A 27,839-nucleotide genomic window follows, 5' to 3' on the forward strand; every position below is an offset into this window, starting at 1 on the left:
GCTGCATCACCACATGTAAGAGGACCTGGAGCTGCTGACTGAAGCCATGTGTTCACTAGGCAGGGATGAGCCTTGGAGAGGAAATCTGGGCAGACAGCTGTACAGGTGGGCAGATAAATTGTTCCTATAAGGGGGAATTGCAATAAAATTTTGCAGCATATCCCGAAGTCACTAAGTGGCATGCTTCTGTTTTATGGCTATAACTGGCCCCTCGGACTTTGGGTCATATTTAAGGTACAGGAAAAGGAATAGTGACACCTTTCCCCAGCCCTAAATATCTTACTCATATTAAGGTTCTAAAATGCACGGACAACTTCACAAGTATAGGAGGTTCCCCAGTTCAGTCATTCGCACTACAAACTTGTGGAGAGTTTGTGGACTTAAAAACAAGTCATACTAGATGACTCTAACATATCTCTCTCTCTCTCTCTCTCTCTCTCTCTCTCTCTCTCGTTACAAGCTTGGTGGATCAGGGGAATGCTGTGGACATAGTGTATCTTGACAAAGGCTTTGACAAAGTTCCCCATGATATTCTTGTGGAGGAGCTGGTAAAATGTGGGCTGGACAAGGTAACTGTTGGGTGGATTTGTAGCTGGCTGACTGACTGAACACAAAGAGTGTTCGCTAATAGTGCATTGTCATCCTGGAAATAAGTGACAAGTGGGGTGCCACAGGGTTCTGTCCTGGGCCCATTGTTGTTCAACATCTTTATAAATGACATGGATTAAGGCATTGAGGGGATGCTCCTCAAATTTGCAGATGACCCCAAACTGGGAGGGGTAGCCAATGCTGCAGAAGACGGAATCAGGATTCAAAATGACCTTAAAAGATTGGAGAATTGGGCCCATACTAACAAAATGAATTTCAATAGGAACAAATGTAAGCTTCTACACTTAGGCAGGAAGAACCAGATAAACAAATATAAGATGGGGGGCACCGGGCTTGACAGTAGTACACATTAAAAGGATCAAGGGGTCTTAGTAGACCACAAGCTCAACGTGAGTCAACAGTGTGATGCAGCAACGAGTCACCTGGCTCCCACAAGATCACAGCCCCAAAATATGTGTGCTCCAGTTTTCCTCTGGGTATGTTGGAGGGTATGCTTTAGGCTATCAACATTCTGGTGACATACACAATGCACATTTACAGCACATGACTTCACCCCAAGAATCCTGGGAACTACTTTGCTTAAGGTGCTGAGAATTGTAATAATAATATTGGGGACTTCCGGGTTGACGCGATCTGGAAATGGCGGATTCCCTCCGAGCTCCGGAGGGAATCGGCTCCACTGAGGATGGGTCTTTGCCGCGCCGGCGACGCGGGGACCCTTAAAAACCGCAGGCGCGGAAGCCTGCGGACTGAAGACTCGGCGGGTGCCTTAAGCGCCCCCCCTGATTCGCAAAGAGCCTTTTTAAAGGCTGCGGAGGGGATACGGGGGTGGCGTGGCACTGAGAGTCGATCGCTACCTCGGTGGAGCGAAGCCGCGAGCCATGACCGGAGAGCGCTGACTTCCTTCCTTGAAAATTTGGACTGAAAGAATCACCCGTGAGTAAGACGGATTGGGACTTTATAAAAATTTTACCTTCAATTGGAGACGACCGGGGGGTGTGCTAAAAGGAAGTCCGCACCCCCCCCTTGCAGACCATCTAAGCAACGACACAAGAGATAAGCTGGAGAGCCTACCCTTGGCGGGTTGAGTTAAAAAGGACACTAACTTTCAAGATTTTACTAAAGGAAATTTTGTGCAGGAGAGTGGAGTTTTGGAAACCTTCCTTTTGTTTTAAACAACCCCCCCTCCCGGGCTCGGGAACGTCCTGCCTTTGTGCCTGCGTTAGAGCTGCGGAGTTTGACAGCTGTCAAAGCTGCCAAACGGGTGGTTTAAAGTGAGAAATTGCCATTTAAGATTCCTATGGACTAAGACGAGTTATAATTGAGCTGAAACTGTTGGAAACAAAGTAATAATAATCAGTTAAAGGATTGTTGGTGAAAAGGCAAATAAGTAACCAGATTCCCCCTAGGGGGAACTCTGTGAAACTACAATGGATACAATGGCTGTGGAAGGAAAGTTACTAGTGGAAATCGAAAGGATGTTTCAATTGGTGGGAATCTTACAGGAGCAGAGCTTGGCCATGAACAAACAACTTGAGACTATGACCTTGGGAACAGGCAACTCTGCTCTTTGTATTGAGGACCTTAATGAGAAAGAATCCACAGCTGATTGGGAAACAATACCTACAGAGCTGGAAGAGACTAAACAACAAGAAAAAGAAGAAGTAATCCTGGGAAGCAACAACCAAAAGTTGACATCTGTGGAATACAAGCAAGGAGACGCTGGGAACATATCCACCACAAGTCTGCGAGAGATACAGAAGAAGAAGGAGGAGGCCCCAAGACAAAATGGAGTACAGGAATTTAAAATAAAGAAATATGATTGGGGCCTACGTTTGGACTTAGACTTGGAAGAGACAGACTTTGTGGAAATACTTCAGCAGCTACCTTTGAATCTTCTTGTCGGAAGAGGACATACTTTGATGGTGAAAGAACTTTTCCCAGATTTGACGACTGCTATAAAGGACTACCAACAGGACAGGCGGAGAGGAACGGAAATAGATTTGAAAGCCTCGGATGTGAGGAACCCAGGCTGAGAACTTCGAATTTGGATTTTTATTGGGAAGGGACAAAAACCGGGGATGGGAGGGAGGGAAGAAGAGACTCTTAAAAACTCTCAAGACTTTTAGGTTTGGTTAAGATGACTCTTAATTAAGATAAAATGAAAATCGATGGAAGAGAACTTAAGTCCAACTTATGAAAATTAATTTTTAATTATAAAAAAGGAAATAAGATGAATAAGATTGTTAAGAGGAGAAATATCAACTTGCTGACATAATCTTGAAACTGGGATGCATGAGGGGGGGTGGGGGGAAGTCAGGGAACAAGGTTATGAAATGGGGATTTGCTGATTTTATACATGTTTTTGTCTTTTGTTTTTTCTTTGTTTATGTTTTGTCTTTATAAAAGCAGAAAACCAAATAAAAATTTTATAAAAAAAAAAGAAGAGAATTGTAATAATAATATTACTAAGAAATTTTTATTTATACCCCGCCCTCCCCAGCCAAGACCGGGCTCAGGGCAGCTAACAACCATTAATAAAAACAAGTTGATTAAAATACAATTTTAAAAAGATTAAAATATAACATTAAAACATTAGGATGTAGCCTCTTCACCGGAGGAGAAAGGAAAAAGCTACACATGTAGCTCTCGATTGGTTAATTGATTATTTAAAGAAGGTGGATATGCAGCGTCTGTGAACCCACAGGTTTCTGTCACACAGGTTAGAATAACAGAATCATAGAACTGTAAAGCTGGGCCCCCTCAGGGTCATGTTGTCCAAATGTAGTATAAACACTGACAACTGGGAAACACTGGCCTGCGAGCGCTCCAGTTGGAGAACAGCCTTTACCAAAGGTGTCATGGGCTTTGAAGACACTCAAACTCAGGACGCAAGGGAGAAACGTGCCAAGAGGAAGGCATGCTTGGCAAATGCATACTGTGATCAACCCTCCCCCCCCCCCCGGAAACCAATATCCCCACAGTGGAAGGACCTGTGGATCCAGAATTGGCCTCCAAAGTCACTGTTAAAACCGTGTTTATGGAAGACAATCTTACTTGGCTACGAGTGATCGCCAAAGAGAGAGCTGTAGGACTGTCAACTAAATGCCTTCCCACCTCTTTTCCTGTCTTGGGCTGCAGCTCCCTCCTTGCATTCTTTATCCAGTTTTCACCAGGTTGGCCACTGCTTTCCTCTTGGGTGAAAACAGAGTAGGTGTTGAGCAATTCCACCGTCTTTCTGTCACCCAGTAGCATATCTTCATCTTCTCCACGCAAAGGACCTGTTAACTTGCTTGTTCTCTTGCTTCAAGCATAGCCAAAGAAACCTCTTTAAATTATTTTTAACCTCTCTTGCAAGCCTGAGTTCATTCTGAACTTTGGCTCATCTGACCTTCTCTCTGCAAATGTTGGTTACTTGTATATATTTTCTCTTTCTTCCCTTTCTGATACATGCCCTTTTAAAATCTCATCTCATCTCTAAGCTCCTTAAGCAGTCATACTGGTTTCTCTAGATGCCTCTCACTTTTCTTTCTTCTTGGAATTGTCTGCTTTTGTGACTTCAGGATTTCACCTTTAAGAAACTCTGATCCATCTTGGACCCTCTTCTCTCTGAGTATTTCTGACTATGGGATTTCACTGAGTAGTTCCTTAAGCTTTTTGAAATTAGCCTTTGTTTTGACCTTTTGCTGTTCATAAAATGTCATTTTCTATGTAGACATATCTATGTCTAGGTGTCCCCATTTCATTTCAACAATGTCAGTTCACTATAGGAGGGAATTACCGTACATTCACGAACTGACAAGTACTTAATAGCATGTTTGTTAGGAAAAGTGCTGGTTAATAGCCCTGAATTGCAGGCTTATTAATAACACTTAATAAGTGCTGGCACTGAAATCATGAGACTGGCTCGGAACAAATGAGATGTTTTAAAAACAAAGCCAAGCTTTGATTGGGGTAGTAATTTATTAGAAAAATAAAACAAGTGTAATGCAAGGGCAGCAATGCTATGCACAGTTAATATGTGTAAACTCCACGACATAGCAGAACCATTTCTGAGTAAACATGCAATAAATAAATGAATGAAGAATTCTGCTACTAGATCATTCAATTTTTTTGCCAAGAAAAGTTGAATTCCTGTATTAAATATATAAATTGGGCATGTATTTGTAATTCATATTAACTTGTCTAATTTATTCAGGGTTGTTTCCCTAGTTAGGGGGTGGAGCAGGGACTGAAGGGCACTGAAGCCCCACTACTGGGAATATTAGGCCTCATGTCCTCTCCAGTTTGCATCCAGTGGACTCTCACTGCTGTACACATGATGTTAGCCACAATTCATATTTATCCTGCCGTTTCTTATGAAATACTGTGTTTTGATTGCATTCCCCCCAAAACCAGCTTCAATCCAAATTGAGAGAAATAATGACTTACTATACATGTGCTTTAAGCTGGTAATGTGTATACAGGCTTTTTCAGCCACTCTCCTGTTTCAAAGGCTTTAGCAGATAACTGCATTTCAAGACTAGAAAGATGCTTTTTCAAAGAAGAAATCTAAAATTATTGGGAATATGATTTCTGTGCATTTTTCTGCATTCCTGTGGAATTGTAGCGCGTGCATAATTATGATTTTGACTTTTTCAGTCTTTTTCTTCTGAAGGCTAGATTCTACAGCATACACACTCACTGCAGGCATATTTCAATATTCTCTTTAATTAGAGGGGCAGATCTGGAAGATCTCTTTTTAAATGAGCATTTAATGCATTTCCGTATTGCAACTTCATAGTTTTACTGGCTGTGCCTATGAAGCAGTTTCAGCCGAAATGAGCAAGCAGCAATGTGCATCACCATAACTCCAGCACCATCCTAATCCTGGTCGCTAGTGGCGGATAATGATTGGATGTTGCATACCAGTGCACACATGCAGCTGTTGCCAGTCCTGTCACCATCTCTTCCAAAGATCTGAGAAAGGCACGGCTCCTTCAGTGCTACGGTGACTCATAGGACTGAAACATCTGTAGTAATTTTAAAAAAAAAGGGCAACCAGAGTTGGAGAAAGATGATCAATTTCAAGGGCCAACTGGATGTGATGCAAGAGATTCCTTAATATGGTCAATTGCAGCCCTTAAATTCAGACTGTGACTGTGTGTGTGTGTGTGTGTGTGTGTGTGTAGAGGGTTTAACCCTTTCCTCCACAGAGCAGTTTTCTGATTGATATTACACCAAAGCTGCAATTTGCCCTGTGAGGCAAAACATATTGGTATCAAAGTAGGATATTTTTATGAGTTTCCCAACAGATTTCTCTGAAAAGGGTTCTCAGTATGGATTGTCCCGAGGGCCAAGGATATATCTGACCAGAGTCTCCAATTTTATGGAAACCGTGAAGAGCTGGTGTTCTGGTGACATGACTCTATGGGAGCTAAGAGGTCTAGGTAATGGCTGGTAGACATGACTCATCTGTATTTCACACACTCACAAGCAGCCAGGGGAAAGGGGTAAGGTGTCTCTGTCTGAAAAAGAGCAGTAGGAAAAATGACCTCCTAAAATTATTTCCACTAAAATGGCAGCTGGGTGGAGTCGGCAGTCAAATATTTTGCAGTGGAGAAAAGATCTTTACCAACAGGTCAGGATAATATTGAAAAAGATGATTTCAAAATAATTTGATGTCCCAAAGTATTCCTGGAGAAACCCCATCATGTCTAGTTTAGACCTGAGAAAAACTACTCTCTCTCTCAGCTTCAGGTATAGCTTTTTACGGGTAGTACCACTTCAGGCTATAAATAAAAGAATGTGACATTTGTAAAGCATAGACAATATTCTCCTTGTTTCACCCCAAATCAACCCTGTGTGGAGGCACATGCCACTTCAGACCAATAATGGCAAAACTAACGGAACACATTTATGAAAAATGAGGAAGTCATGGGTAGACTGAGGCAGAAGGAAGCAAATAATATTGGTCGCAAAGAAGACAAACACAGCATTTAGCCTGTCTGGAGAATCTGCCCCTACGGATGAATCATGCGTGCACTGACCAACACACCAACTGGGACGAGACAGGAGAATAGGAAGTAACCCAGTACTTTGCCTTCTCTGCCTGGGAGACCCTGGTGAGAAGCTGGAAACGCAGGCGACACACACGTCTTTCACATGGGATGATGAAAGTGGAGGTTTCGACCTAATGGGACTGCCTCTTGCATCATGTGCCCACTTATGTTCAAGCTGCTTTTGCATGGTGAAGTGTGGTGGGGGTTTTTTAAGAAGACATTAAACTAATTATATATTCTGTATAGGTAAAGGTAAAGGGACCCCTGACCGTTAGGTCCAGTTGCAGATGACTCTGGGGTTGCGGCGCTCATCTCGCTTTATTGGCCGAGGGAGCCGGCGTACAGCTTCCGGGCCATGTGGCCAGCAGGACTAAGCCGCTTCTGGCGAACCAGAGCAGCACATGGAAACGCCGTTTACCTTCCCACCTGAGCGGTACCTATTTATCTACTTGTACTTTGACATGCTTTCAAACTGCTAGGTTGGCAGGAGCAGAGACCGAGCAACAGGAGCTCACCCCGTCATGGGGATTCGAACTACCGACCTTCTGATCGGCAAGTCCTAGGCTCTATGGTTTAACCCACAGCACCACCCACGTCCCACATACATACATACATACATACATACATACATACACATACACATACACATACACACATACACATTGGAAAGCATTAATCTTCATGAAAGCAGATTGGCAGCTATTCAGTGTGGAGAAAGAAAGGACAACTGCCCAGCACCCAAACATTGACAAAGACTGCTGCCCCCTCCTCAGGAACCCACATGCCAAATTTTCCCAAATTATATAGTAATTGCTGCTGCTGCTGTTGTTACATTTTTTAAAATAAATAAGATTGTATTCCTTTGTTGTGTGAACAGTTTTATTAACACTTCTGTACACCACCCTGGAATCTTCTGAAGATCAGTGGTTGCAAAATATTTTAAAGACCCACCCACCCCTCGGGACGAGGTATTGCAGGTGACCTGAGTGGGCTGTGGTAAACTTGTCAGTTTGTAACTGAGGTGAGACTGGTAAGCTTCAGAGGAGGAACCTCCAAGGTACCCCACCCAAAGAAGGCAGCTTGGAAGCCATTGCTTTGAGAGGTACAGTGGCCATTCTGAGCGTTATGGTGCCCCCAAACAAAGGGCTCATTCAAGGGAAGCTTCACAACCTGCCCAAATCCCTGAGACCATGTTGGACCCCTGTAGGGCCCTCTGCTGCGTCACCAGCCAGCAAAACCCCAGGCCCCTCCACCAGACGGATGCTGGTTTCTGTAGTCACAGACCTGGCAGTGTGCTGGGATGGGCTAGCAAGGCCCTGGAGGCGTCAAATCGCCTTCTCTAACAAGAGCCGCTCACGGTTTCTGCACAGTGGCTGGTTGTGTGCATGCACAGAAGGGCCATTCATTGGAGTGAGACCTCGGAGCCTGGCCAGGTGCTAAGAGACAAACTCCCCTGTCTTAGGTGAGCCGGCTCCCCCAACGGACATTAACTGCCAGAGCCCCCTTGCTCCTGCCAGAGCTTTCCCTCCATTTGCTCCCGTCAAAGCCCTGCTTTCCCCCTCCCTCCCTCCCCATCGTCAGAGTTGTGGGGATGAAGAATATAAACCTCTCCCTGTACAGGAATATGCGCCGAGTGGTGAAACCAGCCTGGAGCTCTGCAGGCTTGCAGTCTGGAAAGCAGAGGAAGCATGAAGCTCCTTCTCCCTGCTCTCTTTGCCTTGGCTCTGTGGGCTCCCCTTGGCTGGGCTGCCCGGAAAAAACCTGAAAGCCCAAGCAAGGGCTTGAGTTCCTCATCCTCTCCTGCCCCAGATGGGCCAGCCCATCCCGGGAAGCGACGAAAGCAGCAGGCAGCCAGCGAGCTCATCTTGGGGCAGGGTGTGGCGGAAGGTGAGTCCGGGGGAAGGCCGTGTGGGTGGTGGACCTGCCTAAGGGAGGGGCTTCCAAAGGGGCGTGGCTGAAAAGTGAAGCAGTGGGGACATGAAGCCGGCCGCCGTGCAGACTACCACAAAATAGTGAAATGTACCAAACTGTTACACTCTCTCACCCCTGTGGACACTTGCAGAAAAAAGGTGAAGAAGGGAAGCTCAGCTTCAATACTTTGTGCCCTGTTTGTCAAGCCCCGTCCGTCCTGCAGTGTGCCAGCCCACATTTACAAATAAGAGTTGTCCCACATGCAGCTGGGATTTTGCAGGCAGGCTCCGCTAGAATCTTACCCCGTTGCCAGAACTGGAGGATGCAAAACCAAAAGAAAACATTCCCACAAGCTGCTTTTGCTTGGAGGGTGGTAGGAGTTGGTGGTAGTACCATTTGTAGTATTGCATATGCTGTAAATGATGTTGTGGACCATGAATTTGAATGTGCGTGCATTGCGCTGCCATGTGAGAATAAGCCCCTTAGCAAGTGGCACATGGCAGCAACTGGAGCCATTTGGCAAAACTGCATGTGAGCACTGGCCTCTTGGCTATGGCTATGCCAATGAGCCCCAGGCAAACCAAAATGTAATCTAGAGCCCAGATAACAAACATCTGGGGACAAATATGTTCCTTAAGCCTTCAGTTGTTTTTCCTGGGGTAAAAGGAAGCACATTTCCCCACATTTTTTCAGTATACATTTATGCATGGAGCTAGCCTCTGCTCAACATTTATGGTTACTTCCACACTGGTATCTGAAATTGCCACCCTTTGTTCAAATACTTTTAATGGAGAAAAGAAATTATATTGTTGTCAAATAATTGTAGTCCATTGGTTTCTGTGTTAGTCTCCTGTAATTTGCAGACTTGGTACATGTGTGTGTTTTGGGGGGTTGTCTCCACAGACTGTTGAAGCTTTTCAGGACTACTGCAGCTTTAAAGTTCCTGTTTGCAGGTCCTCCCCATATTATTGCTTCCTGTTTATTCCGTCTGGAGGGTTACTGCTGAATAACATCTCTTAGGCTGCAATCCAACACATGCTTTAGACTCTGTAAGATGGACATCAAAGTAAATACTGTAGGTTTAGACTGTTAATTGCCCAGTGTTGTGTTCTGTTCATGGATGTGGTGGTCGTCTTTAAGTACTTGGTTTTTGTTTTTGTTTAAAAAAACATATTAGTAAAATAACACTGTTTAGTATAAAAAATAAAAAAGTAAAAGAGCAAGAAAACCAGTAATCAAAGCCTCTCTATCAAACAGGAAGAGAAACGGCAACATGGACAATTAACTGAGGTTATTCAATCACCAACAATCCTCCAGTCAACGGAAAGAAATAGCATGGGCAGGATTTTCATTTTACATGGGCAAGGACTTTTTCTGACTAAAACTTTTTGCCAGCAAGCATTGCAGAAAGATTTTAGCTATGGTATTGTTTAACAATGGTATAATATTGCTACATGCCACCCCAATCTCTGAGCAGAGTTAGATTTCAGGCTCCAGGTGCTTACCACAGCAGAGACTGTGATGTCTTTATGAGATGTGGTTTATTTACTCACATATACGGTCTGAGCCTCCGGTGGAGGGGCTCCCAGCATCATACGCCAGGAGGGTTTTGTGTCTCCCATTCCTGCAGCCTCAGATTCAAAGTGTCAGCCCACATTGTGCTCTGACCTCCCCCAGCCCTTCAGCATGTTGCTGCTTGCAAACTGCAGCTGTATTTCCTCCTGCTTACATCATACCCAACTGCAATCCTGAAACTTCTTCCTCCTAAAAACTCTGGCATTGTCTTCTGCTAACTACCCAGAGCCCAGGGCTGGCTCCACCCATTTGCTGGCTGATGGCTTATCCCCCCTGTCCTTGTTCTCTGTTAAGGACTCAGAAGCCATCATCAGACTGACCTGTATTTTCACACTGCTTAATTCAGCACCCGACAGCACATCTTACTACTCCAAGCACTGCTCAAACTCCAAGACCCACCAGACCCAGGAGTTTAGGGGAGTCAAGGCACCCACAAACTAATACCAATATAATGCTATGCAGAACCTCTGCTTTAATTCCAATTCCAGTTAATATGGAAAGGCAGTTCTTTGCAGTTAGCAGTTCTAAAGGACTCCAGCAGCAAATCAACTTAGAAATACAGCCTTAAAGAGCAGTTGTGATTCAGCAGTCATTCATTCAAAGTCAAAAAAGTGTGGTCTTGTGCATGTGTCCTCTGGCAAGGGCTGACCCAGATTTTATGATGGATAGCCCCAAGAATCAGCAGAAAATATTCTGTTGATGTGCACAGCAAGCAAAGTCAGAGCATTCATCATGTTATGCTTCACCCAGGATCGACTTGACCCAGACTGCAGTAGCTCCATTGAGAGTATAGAATAAATTAATATTATATGGACCTTTCTAATCCATTTGGAAAGGCTGGACCTGATTGTGCCCCAAAGCGAGCAAGAAGCCATTGCAGATGAGCAAAAACTGGAGTAATATGTCCTTGCAAGCAACTGGGTGGCAGAATTCTACGCCAGCTGAAGTTTCCAAAATAGAATTTAAGGACAGCATTGAAGTGTGCAGTGTAGGGGGAAGTGGACATAAAAGTATTGTGAGGCGAATGTTATTAAAAGGGGCACTGACTCCTAGAGGATACTTGCTTAAATTAGCATTTATGGTTTGTGATAGCTGTTGGCTACTAAGTACTAGACCCATCTTACCAGCCATGCTGGAAGCTGAGATCAGTGTCCTATCTGTGTATCAGTGGTACCTTGAGTTACAGACACTTCCGGTTACAGACTCCGCTAACCCAGAAATAGTACCTCGGGTTAAGAACCTTGCTTCAGGATGAGAACAGAAATCGTGCTCCAGCGGCGCGGCGGCAGCAGGAGGCCCCATTAGCTAAAGTGGTGCTTCAGGTTAAGAACAGTTTCAGGTTAAGAACGGACCTCCGGAACGAATTAAGTTTTTTACCCGAGGTACCACTGTATACCAGTGTGAGAGAGTGTGTGCACCAGGAAAAACATAGAGGTTAAAATGTAGGCAGAAATTGGGGTGGATGGGAAAAGAGGTATTCTGTTAATCTGGCCTTCTTGATGTTTGAGACACGGTGGAGATATGCACTGAAAAGTGTGGGCTGAACAAATGACTAATAGCAAATGAGGATGAATGCAAGACAAATGCTCAGTGGCAGACAAACTAACCTCAGGATGAACTTTCAAGAAATAGGTTGCCCAAACTCTGTTTGGAGCCCTTGCTTGTTCCCACAAGTTCAAACTGTATACATGTAACTAACACATTGTCACAAAAATGCTGTCAGTCTCAAGTATTCACCTTCTGCATAAGGAAATTAGCTGTGTCATGGCTGTCCTTGGAACTCCCTACCACTTGGAGAACCAAGAAGCTGTGAATATCGAAGGAATGTCTACATCTGCACTATGCATTTAAAGCCCAGCCGCCTTGATTCTGTCTTGTCTAGCCCTAAATTCCGATCCGATCCATGATCCTGTTTCCCACGGTGGACAGTGAGATGCCTCCTAGGAAGTCAACAAGCCAGACATAAAGGCAATACAGCAGCCTTCTCCCAGTGGCTGGTTTTGACGGTCGGATTTATTCTCCAGGAATAAGCCTAATTCTCTTCTGAAGCCATCCAGGTTAATGATCATCACCACACATTGTGGGAGGTTTTAACTATGCACAGTGTGAATAGTTTTGGCTGTCCTGAATCTCCCGCCATTCTGCTTTATGGGATGACCCTCGGTCCTAGTGTTGTGAGAGAGGCAGAAAGAGAGGTTGCTCCTGGAACAGCCTGTTTACTGAACATTCATCCTGATCTGTTTCCAGGGAGGTTTGATGATGTTGCATCAAAGCAAGGGCTATCACATGTTTCCCCATGCATTTTCCTGCCATATTCCTTATCAAAGAAATTATGGTCTTTTGGGGAAGTGGGTTTGTTTGTGTGAGACCTCCCAATCAACTGTAAATGTGTGATTGGCCAGTGCGTCACTGAATCCCACCCAAAACAACCGGCCACCTGGAAGTGCCCAGAGAGAAAATCTTTTCTCTGGGGACTTGTTCACACAGACTTCCTTTTGTGCAGAGTTCCTAGAAACAGGTCCAGGCTTTAAAGCTCCATGTCCAAGTATTTTGGTTTTTGTCTCGGCGTTTTCCCCGGGAAAACCTGCATTTTACCACTGAATGGAAATCAGGTTTTCCACAGATGGTCATTTGCTCCAATTCAGCAGTAAAACGTGGGCTTTCCCAGGGAAAGTTGTGGGGCAAACACAAAACTGCTTGGTCAGGGAACTTTAAAGCCCGGACCTGTGCCTGGAAAGCAGGGTGCCAAAGGAAGTCTGGATGAGCCCTGCACCCCTCATCACATTAGAACCCAGGGTCAGGTTTTACCACCCTGCTGTAGTACTCCCAAGGGAAGCACATTGATTTTTCTGTTAGGACTTATTGGCAGCCACTGATGCACATGGGAGGAGAAAGGAAATGCCCTCAGGGACACCACAGATGTAGCACCTTGACCTGCTTCTTGCCCCTAATGATCCCAGGCCTTAGGGGGGAAATCCGATCCTATCTGCTTAATTAGCATAATATGCATACTTTGGCCCTGTTTCCTGGTCACTCTGATGAGGCATAATTTTAGAAGCTATTACATAGGTAGGCAGGATGTGCATTTTTCAAACCCTAAGTAAATAACCGAGGTGTCGTGGTTTCTGTTTCCCCTTTCGAATTTGCAGAGACCCTCAAATCTGTAGCCGGTGTGGAAAGTGTTGCAGGAGAAAAGGGCTTGCGCCAGAAAGGTGAAAAGCCTTCGATCCTGAAGAACAGTGTCTTGAGGAGGAAGGAGGCAGCGCTCCCCAACTACCTGAATGGCCAAAATCTGGGGCAGGGAGGTGTGCCGAAGAAGTTGTCCAAATTTGGAAAGAAGGTATTGGGCACAAAGAGAGCAGAGGCTGCCAGCAGCACCATGGGCACAAAACCAGAATCCGCTGCCCCTGCGACAAACCTCAGCCTGGCCCAGGCAGGCAGTATGTACCCTCAGAAAGGTATGAACAAGAGTGGGAATAAAGGGATGAAGGCCAGCCTGTGAATAAGCTTGGACCAGTTTCATTGTTAAGCTTGCCTACCAGTTTTAGGCTGCAATTCCAAGCATGCTTACTAGGAAGTAAGTCCTGCGAAACTCAGTGGGCCTTACTTCTGAGTAAGGCTGTGTGTGCAGCATACATTTAGAGCAGACACACCCTGTAAAGAGTCCTGGGAGCTGTAGTTCACCCCTCACAGAGCTACTATATCTAGTGCCCTTAACAAACTACTTCTAATTGTGGGAATTAGACTGTAGCTCCCATTTGCAGAGTATGCAGAAGGCAGCCCTGGGCTGTTTGACTCTTTAGTTCTCTTTCCCCTCCTATAAAAACTACGCAATACACTCTCTTTTAAAGTTTAAAGAACATATGACTTTTACTTAGTGTACTTGCAGTGCAGTTTCAGATTAAATATACAATACAGGTGGATGTTTCTTTTAGTCACAAAAACATCTCACCTAGATTAAGCTGTTGCAGACTAACGAACATTTACAGTCTGACGATACTCTGACTCCAAGGCAGACAGCAGCACAACACAACACACCTGTTGCTCTGACTGCTAAGACTCACAAGACTGTGAATAACAGAACCAAGGGAAATCACAAGGTTCTACAGCCCTTTCAAACATCAGCCCTTGACATATGCATTTTGGATGCTAACATCCCATACTAATTTCCATGGAGGTTAACTGTACAGTTAATACAGGTAGGGTTTTTCAATTTTGTTGTTCTGTATGGGACAATGACAATAAAGATATCGTATCATATCATATCGTAGCATATCGTATCGTAGGGTTGATGCCCAGGCTGTCGGGAGCCCCAGAGAAGTGCACTCCATTGGGACGCTTCCTATATCAATGGTGTTTATTTGGTAATAGTCATGGGGAGCTGCAAGGTGCCATTTTTAGCTACCATCAACATAGGGGCCCTGTGGGAAATGTAAAATGGTGGCATGCAGAAGGCCTCTTCCAACAGACCTGGGTCTAAGTGCAAGAGCATCTGATAGTGGAGTTCAACATGTGGCGGAGTGGAAGACTGATCTAACCCATGGCTCCCCTTTTGAATGAACAGCTGGGCAAGAGAGAGAGTGAGCCATGCTGCCTTTGCGCAGGGCAACTACCTGGTCAATGGTGCCCCAAGTTAATCAAGGACTGTTAATTAGGTATTGGGCCCCCTGTTAGGTGCGGGTAGAGCGGAGATGGGTCATGTAGGTGCCAAAATGTCTTAGTCTGCCTTGCCTTTCATTGCGCATCTCTTGTCTCTACAGGTTTGATCCATGTAGAGAAAACACCAGTGAGGGAACCTGTTGCCCCACAGAAGGCAAAGGCAAGAAAGGAATACGCCGTCACATCTAGGAATAGTACTCGGATACAGATAGGAAAAGTGCCAGGCCCTTGGCATGGAAATGAAAGCCAGGCACTCTCTAGTCCTACCCACAAAAATACTGGCAAGGCAAAAGAAGGAAAGGAGCCCAGAATAATCCAAAGCAATGCCAGCCGGGCACTGCTGCAGAAGGAGAACATCTCTCCCCACAGGAACACCAGCAAGCCAGCATCAAGAAAGGACCAAGGCCCCCTCTTCAGAAATGCCAGTCACACCCCAATGCGGAAAGAGTATAGTGCCCTCACTCGGAATGGCACTCAGGCCCAGGGAGTGAAAGAGCCCAGGCTTCTCCCGAAAAAGGCCAGCAAGGCACAATCAGAGAAAGAACATGGCATTCCGTCGGCAAACACCAGTTGGTCACTAACACGGCAAAAGCAGGGCATCTCCCAGAGAAATGCCAGCCAGGCACAGATGAATAAGCAGCTCAGAGTTGCTCACAATAATGCTAGCCAGGCACTGTCAGGGAAAAGGCTCATCACCCCAAACAGGAATACCAGCTGGGTTGAGGTCAGGAAGGAGCCCACCCTTACCCATAAGAATGCCAGCCAGGCAGCGCCACAGGAAAAACCCAGATTTTCTCACAGGAATGCCAGCCAGGCATTGCCAGGGAAGCAGGATGGCTCCCAGCAAAGGAATACCAGTTGGGCAGAGGTTAACAAGGAGCACAGACCTTCTCACCAGAACGCCAGTTGGGCATTGCCAAGGAAAGACTCCAGTTCTTCCCGCAGAAATGTCAGTCGGTCACTGGCAGGGGCAGAACATGGCATCCTGCACAGGAAAGGTGGACAGGCACGAGCAAGGAATCTGCCTGGTGTCCCCTTCAGAAATGTCACCCAAACTGAGGCTGTGAAAGAACAAAACGTATCTCATAGAAATGTCTTCAGAGCAGGAGGCACACCAAAATGGCAACCTGCCGTGCCAAAGGAAAGAGATGAGCCCATAATGCCATCCTTGCCTGTGACCTGCCTGCTTTCTGAACATGCCATCGCTTGTGGCAATGCTCGCCTGAAACATGTGCCCAGGCTGAGTGACACTGCGCTCAGAACCCTCTACCTGGCAGGTACATATTTGAGGCAGGAAAGGGATTTTTCTTCTTCACCAGCCTGTGTCTCTCCAGCTTCTCTTTCCTCACCTCATTCCCAGTGTAAACACTCTTCTGGGCCCAATAACTGGCTTATCGTGCAAACCTATACATGTCTACTCAGAAGTAAACTCCACTGAGCTCAGTAGGACTTACTCCCAGGTAAATGTGTATAGGATTGCAGCCTTGTTCAGTTGGTACGCTGCAGTGCGCTCATTAGTAATGATCCTGCTTTTAATACTATTTGTGCCTGCAAAGTTTTCGGGTGATCAGACTGTTTAATTTCCAATAAGTGCTGAAATCCTTTTAACTTTTCATACCACAAATGTTTTGGGGTTTTTCCCCACTTGCTTTTGTTGCACTGTAGCCCCTCTGGAGAGCAATAATGTGGTAGCATTGGGGAAGCATCACAGAACAAAAAATAAAGCAGGGAAAAATCCACCACTATAATTGTGTGAGGATATGTTGCAGAAGGCACTTGCAGCCAAACACCAGTTTGGAAGGACCCTTTCTCCCCGTTTTCCAAATGTCTGTGTGGTGGATAGAAGCCAGCTAGATCTGGAATTCCCAAAAGGTTTGTGTGCTGCTGGGATCAATATCATGGCTTTTGCTCTGACAGGAACCCAAATACAGTACGGACAAATTCTTTAGGAGCCCATCAATGTAACACAGTGGTTTGGAGGTTAGCACTAACCATAGTTTGCCTGCAAACTTGTGGTACTGGGAAGCAGAGACTGGAGGAGGGAATTGGTGCACAGGAAGTGGGAACACAGGTCATTCAAACCATGGTTATGAGGGGAGGGTAAAGAGGGGAAGAGACTATGAGGATGGAACATAAGGATGATTTAACAGGCAAATAACTATAGACTAACATGGACAAATATGTTACTGAGATTTGATGGAACCCCTAAAGAAAAACACATCACAAGGAGCCGGTGAAATACCAATTTAGGACACTAGAAGATTATTAAAAAGACAAAAAAGGTTATGAGGATTTCTTGAATGGCAAAATATGATGGTTGGAGATCTGGGAGGGAATTCTGAGATAACACAATCATGCAGAATGAAAAAACAAAAAACAGGAGTATTTATGTTAGATACTTTGAAAAATGGTTATATATTCACAATTGGCAGATAGGGAAACAGAAGTCTCTCTTTTTTCTTTTCTTTTCTTTTCTCTTTTTTCTTTTCTTTTCTTTTCTTTCACTCTCTCTCTTTTCTTTTGGATTGAGTCTCTTGTATGATCTTTGATTTTGGGTGCCTCTTGAGTAGCGTTAACTAGATGTATATCTTAACACCTAAAATTTTATATCTGTTATAAATGAAGATACATACAGGGAGCTGACAGAGAAAGGAAGGTCAGAGTGTTTTTTTCTCAGAGTGGGAGACGGAAGAAGAGGAAGCTCTTCCAGGTGGGAGGATTCAGGGTGTGAAGATCAAATAAAAGGGTGACTGAGGGCTATATACCTGTATGCATAATTTTGTGTCTTATAAGGATCATATGAGGATTATTAATGTGCTTCATTTTCTCTTTCTCTTTAATTGTTTCTGATTGATAAATTGTTTTCTATTATTCTCTTTAGTCTCATTGGAATTTTATAGAATATTAGTTTGAAAACCTTTAATAAAATTGATTTTTTTAAAAAGATTGGAGGAACAGAATGAGATTTCTGAGTGTTATGTACTGAAGTTCTCACCCTGGGCCAGCAGGGGGATACTGTAGATAGTTATGCAAATGAAGGATCGAAAGTGACATTCAGTGATTGGATAGTTTTAGAAAGTTGCAACAGTTACTTTGTTCTGGAGCTGTATATAAGCAGGCTGACTGAGCTCTTCAGTTCAGTTCTGTTCTGGCCTCTGAAATAAACAAGAGCTGTTTGAAGAATCGCTGTGTCGTCTGATATGTTCGCCCACAACTTAACACTGAGCTGGGCTTTTAGAGTTGTCATTACAAGGCCCAGAGCGTGATCTTCCCTGTAACTGCTTTTGCACCTCTCACCTTCCTTCTTTTATGCTCCCCAGAGAATGAGATCACTCATGTCCCAGCTGGGATTTTCTTGGGGTTGCCCAATCTAGAATGGCTGGATCTCAGCAAGAACAAGCTGGATTCTGCAGGCCTGCACCCAGAAGCTTTCAAGGTGAGTGGAAACGGGAAAGACCTTTTGCTGTGAAGGGAAGTTCAGAAGCAAAGAGGGAAGTCAATTTATTCGGGGGGACGGGGACTGAGGGGGAAATAGATTATCACAGGAACCTTTGGAGATCAATTACTCCTAACTTCTTCAATTAAAGGAGATTCTGAAAATAGGACTGTACATACAAAGAATGTGTTGGCCATTGCTCTTTAATTTGCCCATTTGAAAGAAATAATTATTTCTTGATGACTATTGAACATGATCACAACCCTGTCAGTACCTTTCTTCTTCTATGCAGAATCTCACCAAACTGAAGCGCCTGAATCTGGATGGGAACCGCCTCACTACAGTCCCAGCTTTGCCCAGTTCACTACAAGAGCTAAAGATGAATGACAATAATTTAGAAGGACTGCAGAGACACAACTTCCGAGGTAGGGGTCACTTTATAAAAAGTCCTTCCTTGGATGTGTGTGTGTACTCTGCATATGATCAGAGGCCCTCATTCCTAGGTGCCGGAATTTTTGTAAACACAAGGCGGCACCCTTTTAAGTCACATTCCCTATAGATTTCTGAAACTCTGGCATACACACCTAGGGGCTCATCTATACTTCCTACTGTTCTGCTTCTTTCCTCGGGGAAAGCTGCTCTTTAACACTCAATCGGAACAAACAGCAATTCAGGTTTTCTTAGGATTGACGTTTGCTCTGATTGAGCACTAAAGTTCAGATTTTCCCTGGAGAAGGAGTGGGGCAAGCGGAAAACTGCTCAGACCCCCCATGGTTTCTAGGCATGGGACGAATGGAAGTGTGCAGAAGCTCTTCGTCATTAGAAAAAAAAATACATTTTCCATAGCAAAGAGAACTGCACTGAGACATGGAAATTATATAATTATTTATTAAATTTCTATACTGCCCTTAATCTGAAGGTCACAGGGTAGTTTACAATATAAAAACACAAAAATACATACCATAGTAAGAAATGAAAACAATACCCCATATACACAACTTAAAAGGCCACAGATAGTTTAATTGGCCAAAGGTCTTGGAGAAGGTTGCTTGTGGGCATTTCTGTAGAATAGCCGCTGTTAATATTTAAGATTGTGATGGCGATTACAACCACCCTGTTTTATGATCTCCACATTTTGAGCAGGGCTAGAGCTATGGCAACCACTTAATAAGATGTTAAGAATTCATTCCTTTGCTCATGATTTACTACACTTATAGGCCACTTTGCTGCCAGTGAACCCAAGGCAGCATACAAAGTTCTCCCCCACCCATTTTAGCTTCACAACAATCCTGCGAAGTGGGCTAGGCTGAATGATAGTGACTGCCCAACATGAATTCTGTGGCTGTGTGGGAATTTGAATCCTAGTCTCCAGAGTCCTAGGGCACATTCTTATTTCCCTTTGCCCCACTGCTGCCTTGTAGAACATATTCAGGGGAAGAAAAGGCTGAGGAGCAAATCCTACACAAATCTGGAGTGGAGTTTCCAAGACAGTTGGATGCCATTTTGTACATGTTGTTTCTGGCAACTGCTGCAGCCCAGCTGGTGCCAAACTCATTTCTTTGCTTTCCTTTGGAGAGGCCAAGAGGGGGAGGGGCTTGTCATCTGGGCAGCCCAGGACCTCTAGACCAGGGGTCAGCAGCCGTGGGCCAGTCCACCGTCCCTCAGACCATGTGGTGGGCCGGATTATATTTTGGAAAAAATAATGAACAAATTCCTATGCCCCACAAATAACCCAGAGATGCATTTTAAATAAAAGCACACATTCTACTCATGTATAAACACGCTGATTCCTAGACCGTCTGTGGGCCAGATTGAGAAGGCAATTGGGCCGCATCCGGCCCATGGGCCTTAGGTTGCCTACCCCTGCTCTAGACACACTGACCAGGCTTGCACCCCAGGGAGGTCACTTCAGGCAATGTGATTCTCCAGCAGTTTGGCTCCCCCTCCCCCCCCCCCCGAGGCACACTCCATTGTCTCCCAAGACAGACAGGTGGCAACAGCTTCTGAGGAGAGATACATAGGCTTGTATTGTAAACCCTTATGGGCAAATTACATTGCAGATAACGGTGTCTGCCGCAGCCCTACACAGTGCACACACATGTTATCAAGATGCACAGTAGAACAATTACATAATGGGATGCCCGGCGATTTCAAGTGACCTCATTTTGCTAACAGCATCCATGTGTCTAAATGACCTGAAACTATTGCCCAGACACATTGAAAGTAGACAACAGTAGCAAAAAGAGATCCGCCACATAAACAAATCTCATGGATCGCTACTACAAAGGCAAATCTAGATATCTTGTCGTCGTCCCCCCCCCCGCATTGTCCTTTGACAAAGCCAGCACTCTACTGAATGCAATGCACCGTGTTCATGCAGACACGTTATGCTATTTCCAATATCGGTGTGAAGATCTTTCATCAGTTTGGAAGCCAGGAAGCCTGCTGTTACTGGTCTAGTGTCTTTCTGTTTCTATAATTGCCCAGTGCTGGATGTGTGTGGGTTGTTTCCTGAGAAGTTTGTTAGCAGCTGATAAATGGGGGCTAAACAGGAAGCTGGGATACACACTGGGCCTCCTGGGAGCAAGTTCTGCTGCTAACAGAGGCCCGTTGTTTCTACCCTGTCCATCCTGAGAGTGTTCCAGCAGTGGAAACTGAAAGGAAATGTAAAAACTGGACTAATATGCTTACATGCATTAATTTTATATAATTTGAAATTTTTGTTCCTTAACAATTGGAGGATTCTGATAGCTGTGTTGCCAATATTTTTCTCCCCTGTTAAACTGTTGTTGTCCCTGTGTCTTTCCAAGAACCCTGGGGAGGCAGAAATTTGGCAGGTGAAGCTTTCTCCATTCTTTGCTAAATCCCTCCATGTCAGCGAAAAGGCAAAGAGCTTAAGAGCAAGGCTGGTAATGGGAGGCAGGGTGGGGGTGGGCAGAGAGGGGAATATTTGACCCATATTCAAATGTATATTGACCTGCATATCAGTCCTGTATTTCAGTTTGGGGGGTAGCCTCTTAGCTTCTGTGAGGTCCTCCTTTGCAGCTGTTTTTCAAAGGCTACGGAGGGCATGATTTGGTTAAACCTGGAGGAATTCAGGGAGTGAGATTAGTGCATTTCCTGAAGGGGTGCTCTGCCTGTCCCAGTATAATTCCAGCACTGGAATGATTTCTGAATGTCATTTCATAATACATTTGGGGAGCCCCCCTTCTCATCTCATACGTGAGCCTTCAAAGAATTAATTCTTCCACAGCACTGTGATGGCACATCCAGACTGTTGTTATTTTTGCAGGTACAATTAAATGGCATAGCAGCAAATTTATACCACGCAATTAAAACGGCTTCAGTGGTCTTGTGCAACAAAACTGTCCTCCCCCCAAAAAACATGGGCTTTCTGCAGCAAGGAAACATGATGGGAAGGAACAGGGAAGTTTCTTTATTGCAGTTGTGGGGGGAACTTGCTGTTTTATATTTTGAAAATCAATCAAAATCAATCAATCAATCAATCAATCAATAGGATGGGGAAATGCCCCAGAAAGTGCGGGATATGCTTGATGCAACATCATACAACCTTTCTGCAAAGAAATAAGAAGAAATGCTTAATAAATAGCTGCCACCATACAGTGGTGCCCCGCAAGACGAATGCCTCGCAAGACGGAAAACCCGCTAGACGAAAGGGTTTTCCGTTTTGGAGATGCTTCGCAAAACGAATTTCCTATGGTCTTGCTTCGCAAGACGAAAATGTCTTGCGAGTTCCTCCGGGGTTTTTTTCCTCCCCCCCTTTTTCGGAAGCCGCTAAGCCGCTTATCAGCTGATCCTAAGCCGCTAAGCCGCTAAACAGCTGATCTGCTAAGCCGCTTATCAGCTGATCCGCTAAGCCTCTTAACAGCTGATCCGCTAAGCCGCTTATTAGCTGATCCGCTAAGCCGCTAAACTGCTTATCAGCTGATCCGCTAAGCCGCTAATAGCGCTAATCCGCTAATGGGCTTGCTTCGCAAGACGAAAAAACCGCAAGACGAAGAGACTCACGGAACGGATTTTTTTCGTCTTGCGAGGCACCACTGTATAACGTTCCCACAATCTTTCTGCCAAACATCATCAGGATGAATGCTCAATAAGCAGGTTGGCTGCAAGTAGCCAGAGGAGATTCATGGATTCATCTCTCCTCTGCACAGGCCTCTTCAAGCTGCTCACCCTGGAGCTGGAGGCAAACGAGTTGCATGATGGGAACGTGCCCCCCACCACCTTCAAGCCCCTGAGCAGACTCATCTACCTGCGACTGGATCGGAACCGCTTTCGAGCCATCCCGCCAGGTTTGCCTGCCTCCTTGCAGGTGAGCACAGCAGGGGTTGTTCTTTGTAACAGGACCAGACCCTAGTCAGGGGGCTGTCAGCTGAACCAGGAGCCAAACCTGGTAGGTCAAAGGGTATAAAGTAATGTATGAGATTTGAAAGAAATACTGTACAGCAAGCAATGTGCAACTTCAAATACCCAGTATCAAAAATGGGCAGTGATCTACCCCAGGCATAGGCAAACTCGGCCCTCCAGACATAGGCGCCGACTCCATGGGGCTTTAGGGGGCCCGAGCCCCCTCAAAAATTTGTTTGGGGGGGCTCCGCCCCCCAATAATCTCCGACGCCCCTCCAGCAGAGCGCCATCGCCGCCCCTCCCCCAGCCCAAAATGCACAGGGTCGGGCTGCATGCCTCCTGCCCTCCCTCCCGAGCAAAAGCTCCACCCAATTTCCTTCGGAGCTGATTAATAGGCGCAGCACGCTCTCCCCTATTCGCTCACGAGGAGGCGGCGCCACTTTATTTGCATATTCATGAGCTTATTTATTATTCATGAGCTTTCCCGGGCCCCCCCAATATTTTTTATAAGTCCGTGTCCCTGCCTCCAGATGTTTGGAGACTACAATTCCCATCATCCCTGACCACTGGTCCTGATAGCTAGGGATGATGGGAGTTGTAGTCCCAAAACATCTGGAGGGCCGAGTTTGCCTATGCCTGATCTACCCATTGTCATTCTTCAACTTAAACATACTCTTCCCGCTCCCCCCCCAACACATGTGTTTTAAGCTGTGCTTATTTTAGAGCCCCTCTGGGCCAAACTGGTCTGTCTGTTGGTCTCTCCTGCCCGCTCCACCCTAGAAGGTCACTAGCTGGGCTAGTGGTATGCACTGCAGAGCTCTCACCTGGCGCCGCTTCTTCTCTGGGCAGCAGCCAGGATAAAGAAGCTCTGAAGTGAGCCAGTGATGTCTGCATTGTCTGCTCAGGGCAGCAGCAGCACTGTCCAAATCAGCCAAATACTGGGCACAGTATTGCACCTAATATTAAAACTGCAGAGTGGAAGGAAAAGAGGACCATTTTCTGCCTCTCCACTTCCAGCTACTCTCTGAAGACTGGAGAAGAGACCCTCTTAAGAATATTATGGGGTGGGCAGGGGAAGGACTAGACCATGTGAAAAATGAACATAATATTTTAGCTGCAGTTCATTCATTTTCAGCTTTGTATTGTTATAAAAAAAGTGTGCCTAGCCATTCCGTTGTTAAACCTAGGTTTAAAGATGCCACTTATCTCCTAGCCTTCATGTCTCAGTTTCTAACACGGCAACCATGGGAGGGGTGTGTATGTTGCCCTCATGTCCTTGTGGACTTCCCAGAGTCACCTGGTTGGCCATTGTGTGAAACAGGATGCTGAACTAGGGCTGGTCCAGCAGGGTTATTTCCCTCTGCTCCTGTGATACCACCTACATCTCTCTTTAAAGATGACTGTCTGTCTCCGGTCCGGCCCCATTTAACTTGTCTCATTCTGGAGTTCTTCTGTATGTTGTTGTTTTAGAGGTGGATAGTTTGTGTGAAATAGGTACTGGATTTGTTTGCCACACAAAGCTGGACAGGGACTGAGCAGAACTGGAATCAAGGAAGGGGCGGCGGCGGGGGAGGATGCTGGAATCAACTGTATGGGGGGGGGGGAGCTGGAGTCATATTAAAAGACAGATTTTAAATCAACAGTTTCCCACCTTTGCAGGAGCTGCACCTCGACTCTAATCACATTGAGGAGGTGACCGAGAGTGTCCTCAACAAAACCCTGAACCTCACTGTGCTGGTTCTGAGCAACAACAAATTGCAGGAAGATCGTATTGCTCCACGTGCCTGGATAAACCTCCCGTGAGTACCTTAGCATCATTTTCTCATACCAGTGATACTCCAAAAGGAGAGGGTATGAGAAAATCCAGATTGAGGGAGGGGAAAATGTGGGAAGGTGATTTGGAGGTGACTGTCATTTTTTAAAAAACAAATTTATTTAGGTTCTCTTTCAAATTGTGAGGTTTGATTAACAAATCTATTTCTTTTATCTAATTTGAACAATTCATTAAGTTGATGACATTGTAACCAACCTGTTACTATACTTATCTTCTCCGGACCTTTTTATTTTAACATCTCCATCTCCATCCATTAAGAAATCTCTACATGTTGCCTACTCATATTTCATATTTCATTTTTCCACTGATATAACTTCTATGGGAGAAAGCCAAAAAGGTGTCTTTTTCTAACAAATTTTTATATTTATCTCATACTGTATATAAATTCTTCCTGATAACATGATTCATTAAACCTTTATGCATTTTAACTTTACCATACTATAAATATGAATGTGAGCCAAACTTATTGCCATGTCCTTCCAAGTCTGTGTATTTTTCAATACTAACCACTCCTTTAGCTAGCAAAGACAAGATGCCTCATAATAAAGTTGTAGGTCTGGCTGGAGGTAACTGTCAGATGGACAGCAGAGAAAACAGAGATACAGAAAGTTTATTGTCCATATTAAACTACAATATGCCCCCAAGTGCAATGTTTTTCCCAAGGAAGGGAATGGCAGCAATTCATGTATATAGGAGGAAATCCAGAACACCACTGTTGGGAAGTCAGGAATCCCCAAGGGCTGTGTGTGTCTTTTTCCTCCTCAGGAAGCTGGAGGCCTTGGACCTGTCTCACAACCGCCTGGTGCACGTGCCTTCATTTCTACCCCGGCACCTGAAGCAGCTGACTCTGCACCACAACCGCATTGAGCGCATCCCTGGCTACGTCTTTGCCCATATGAAGCCTGGCCTGGAGTTTCTGCATCTGTCACACAATGCACTGCGAGACGATGGCATCCACGCCGTCTCCTTCCTGGGGCTCTACCGCTCCCTTGCTGAGCTGCTCTTGGACAACAACCAGCTCCAAGCCATTCCCCGTGGCATCCTGAACTTAAAGGGGCTGCAGGTTCTGAGACTGAGCCACAACCGCATCAGGTAAAGCAGGGATGGGGAGACAGTGGCCCTTTGCATAGTTATTGGACTCCACTTTGCATCATTCCTGACCATTGGCCATGCTGGCTGGGGCTTGTGGGAGTCCATCAGTACTGAGAAAGGCACAGGTTCTCCATTTCCAAAAGAGAGCCTACTCTGCTCCTTCCTCCTTTTGTGCTTCTTGCATCCACAAGCGATGAGAAATCCTAGGGCATTACAGTCAGTCTGTTTGGAGGAAAGAGTGCTGTAGGGACTGGTGGCGTTTGTGTAAAATCTGAATGTATATAAATATACCAATTAGCAAGCAAGCACACAGGCAGCCCAGCACACAACAGAACTGCTATTGTCAGGCAACTCTGCAGGCAACTATTTTAAATACAGTGGTACCTCGGGTTACATACGCTTCAGGTTACATATGCTTCAGGTTACAGACTCCGCTAACCCAGAAATAGTACCTCGAGTTAAGAACTTTGCTTCAGGATGAGAACAGAAATCATGCTCTGGTGGCACAGCGGCAGCAGGAGGCCCCATTAGCTAAATTGGTGCTTCAGGTTAAGAACAGTTTCAGGTTAAGAACGGACCTCCGGAACGAATTAAGTACTTAACCCGAGGTATCACTGTACCTGGTATCTTGAGCTTGTATTTTGCTCCTGGGATAAAACACAGGAAATCAGATTCCTAGCCTTGCTACTCTCACCCTCATTTTAAAGATGACTTATGTGAGCCAATAAGTTTTAATCTCATTCTCCTATTATCCATGAACTCACTACTACATTTTCTTGGGTAAGCCAGTCAGCACCTCTCCTGACCAAACCTGTAATATGGGGATCATGCTCAGCCGCCTCACAGGGTTGTTGTTTGTACTGCAGAGAGAAGGTACTGTATGTGAAGCCCTGTCCAGGGCTGCATGATGCTGAGGGTTCTTAGTCTCTCTTCCTGGCAGGCATGTCCCCCTGAACTCTGTCTGTGACACGCGGGTGGCAGAGGACTCAAACATTGTGTCGATGCACCTGGAAAACAACTTGATTGACCGCCGCCGGATCCCACCCACAGCCTTCTCCTGCATCAAAGCCTACCACAGTGTAGTGTTGCGGCCGCAACAGAATGAAGAGGACGACTACTAAAGGTGCCTTGCAGATCACTCGCAACAGCTGTGAGGTGGTCATAAGCTATGGGACCAAACACTGTCCCAACCTGGGGGGCGTGGGGAGAGATATTGCTCTTCAAGACATCACAGTGCTGCAGGGGCAAGGAAATAGGCACCTCTCTCTTCTCTGTCACTTGTTTCATGCTCCCCACTAGAGGCTTCAGGGGCAGTCTTTTAAGGCATCAGGTTTTTTTGTGATGAGAGAGTACTGGAAACATTACAAATGTACAAAGGTGAACACAGATGACCAGGCGAATACCTAGCAGACAACATTCCACACAGACACCCGGTGCCCCCAAAGCAGCAGCATATCTTTGAACCTCTCTTGCCATCCTGCTACAAAATTCAAGGCTTCCGTGTCCTTTGCTGACTCTGTTGCAGCACCAGACTGTCTCCTTAGCTCTTCTTCAAGCAGGTGGACAGGACAGTTAGCTTGTTGCCACCGGTTAATCAAAGGCCTTTAGCAGGAACCTTTAGCAAAGCAATTGTGAAAAAGCCTTGAGAGAAGTTCTTCTAGTGCAGGCATGGAGAAGCCTGTGGCCCTTCAGATGTTGCTGCACTCCAACCCCCATCATCCCTGACCATTGGCCGTGCTATGCTCAGGCTGGTGGGAAATGAGAGTCCAAAACCACCTGGAAGGCCACCGATTCCACATCCCTAAACGAGATCTTCTGTCTGGCACCAGAAGGTAGATAGGTTTTGTTATGGATGGTCTGTGTTTTGTCATCTGTATGGTACTGACAACATTTCCAAGGACGTTGTTTCTACTCTCCCTACCCTAACCATCGTAGTCAGCACCTGAGGCTTTTACCACCTCATAACCCTCCAAATTCTACTACATATAAAGAGTGAGGGGGGTGCATTCCAGACTCTCTCTCTTTAGACTTCCCACAGCAAAAACTCACAATATGGTAGCATTTTCTCTCCGGTGTATCAGTTTGATAAGAAGTTTTTTAAAAAACAACAACAAATGAACACAAATTCTATCAGGCAGCTCAGTGCTCTTATCCCACCTCCTTTTTATGTGGTAAATGTTATTAATATGTCTGGTGCTATATACTTTCTGTATTTCTTCACTTACGTTGAAATCTTTCACAATTGTTTTATGTATAACTGTTTTTGCTCTTTCAATTTGTGAATTAAAAAACCTTCTTTAAATAAAATAAAAAA

The 27,839-nt window shown here is 45.3% G+C and overlaps 1 protein-coding gene across 3 annotated transcripts; it reads left to right on the forward strand.

Annotated features, from left to right (window-relative positions):
- Positions 1-27,839, forward strand: LOC310696785 (uncharacterized protein). Of its 3 annotated transcripts, XM_083482797.1 has the most exons (10): positions 16-105; positions 8,271-8,537; positions 13,286-13,594; positions 14,897-16,072; positions 18,116-18,231; positions 18,524-18,656; positions 22,407-22,564; positions 24,259-24,398; positions 25,199-25,525; positions 26,466-27,839. In XM_083482797.1, exons 2-10 carry the CDS (start codon positions 8,339-8,341, stop codon positions 26,644-26,646), a joined length of 2,739 nt encoding a protein of 912 aa, XP_083338923.1. In that variant the 5' UTR covers positions 16-105; positions 8,271-8,338; the 3' UTR covers positions 26,647-27,839. The 3 variants fall into 3 exon arrangements, with proteins under 3 accessions (XP_083338924.1, XP_083338923.1, XP_083338922.1); XM_083482798.1 differs by lacking the exon at positions 8,271-8,537 and having other exon boundaries at positions 1-105; XM_083482796.1 differs by lacking the exon at positions 16-105 and having other exon boundaries at positions 8,220-8,537.

Source organism: Podarcis liolepis (assembly GCF_965112155.1).
Source record: "Podarcis liolepis genome assembly, chromosome: 17".
Classification (NCBI taxonomy): domain Eukaryota; kingdom Metazoa; phylum Chordata; class Lepidosauria; order Squamata; family Lacertidae; genus Podarcis; species Podarcis liolepis.

What these genes read in the sequence shown, in the direction of transcription:
- LOC310696785 (XM_083482797.1), top strand. Translation starts at nt 8,339, where the DNA reads ATGAAGCTCCTTCTCCCTGCTCTCTTTGCCTTGGCTCTGTGGGCTCCC. An exon ending in GGGGCAGGGTGTGGCGGAAG is followed by an intron (nt 8,538 to 13,285) that starts GTGAGTCCGGGG and finishes TCGAATTTGCAG; the next exon opens with AGACCCTCAAATCTGTAGCC. An exon ending in GTTTGCCTGCCTCCTTGCAG is followed by an intron (nt 22,565 to 24,258) that starts GTGAGCACAGCA and finishes CCACCTTTGCAG; the next exon opens with GAGCTGCACCTCGACTCTAA.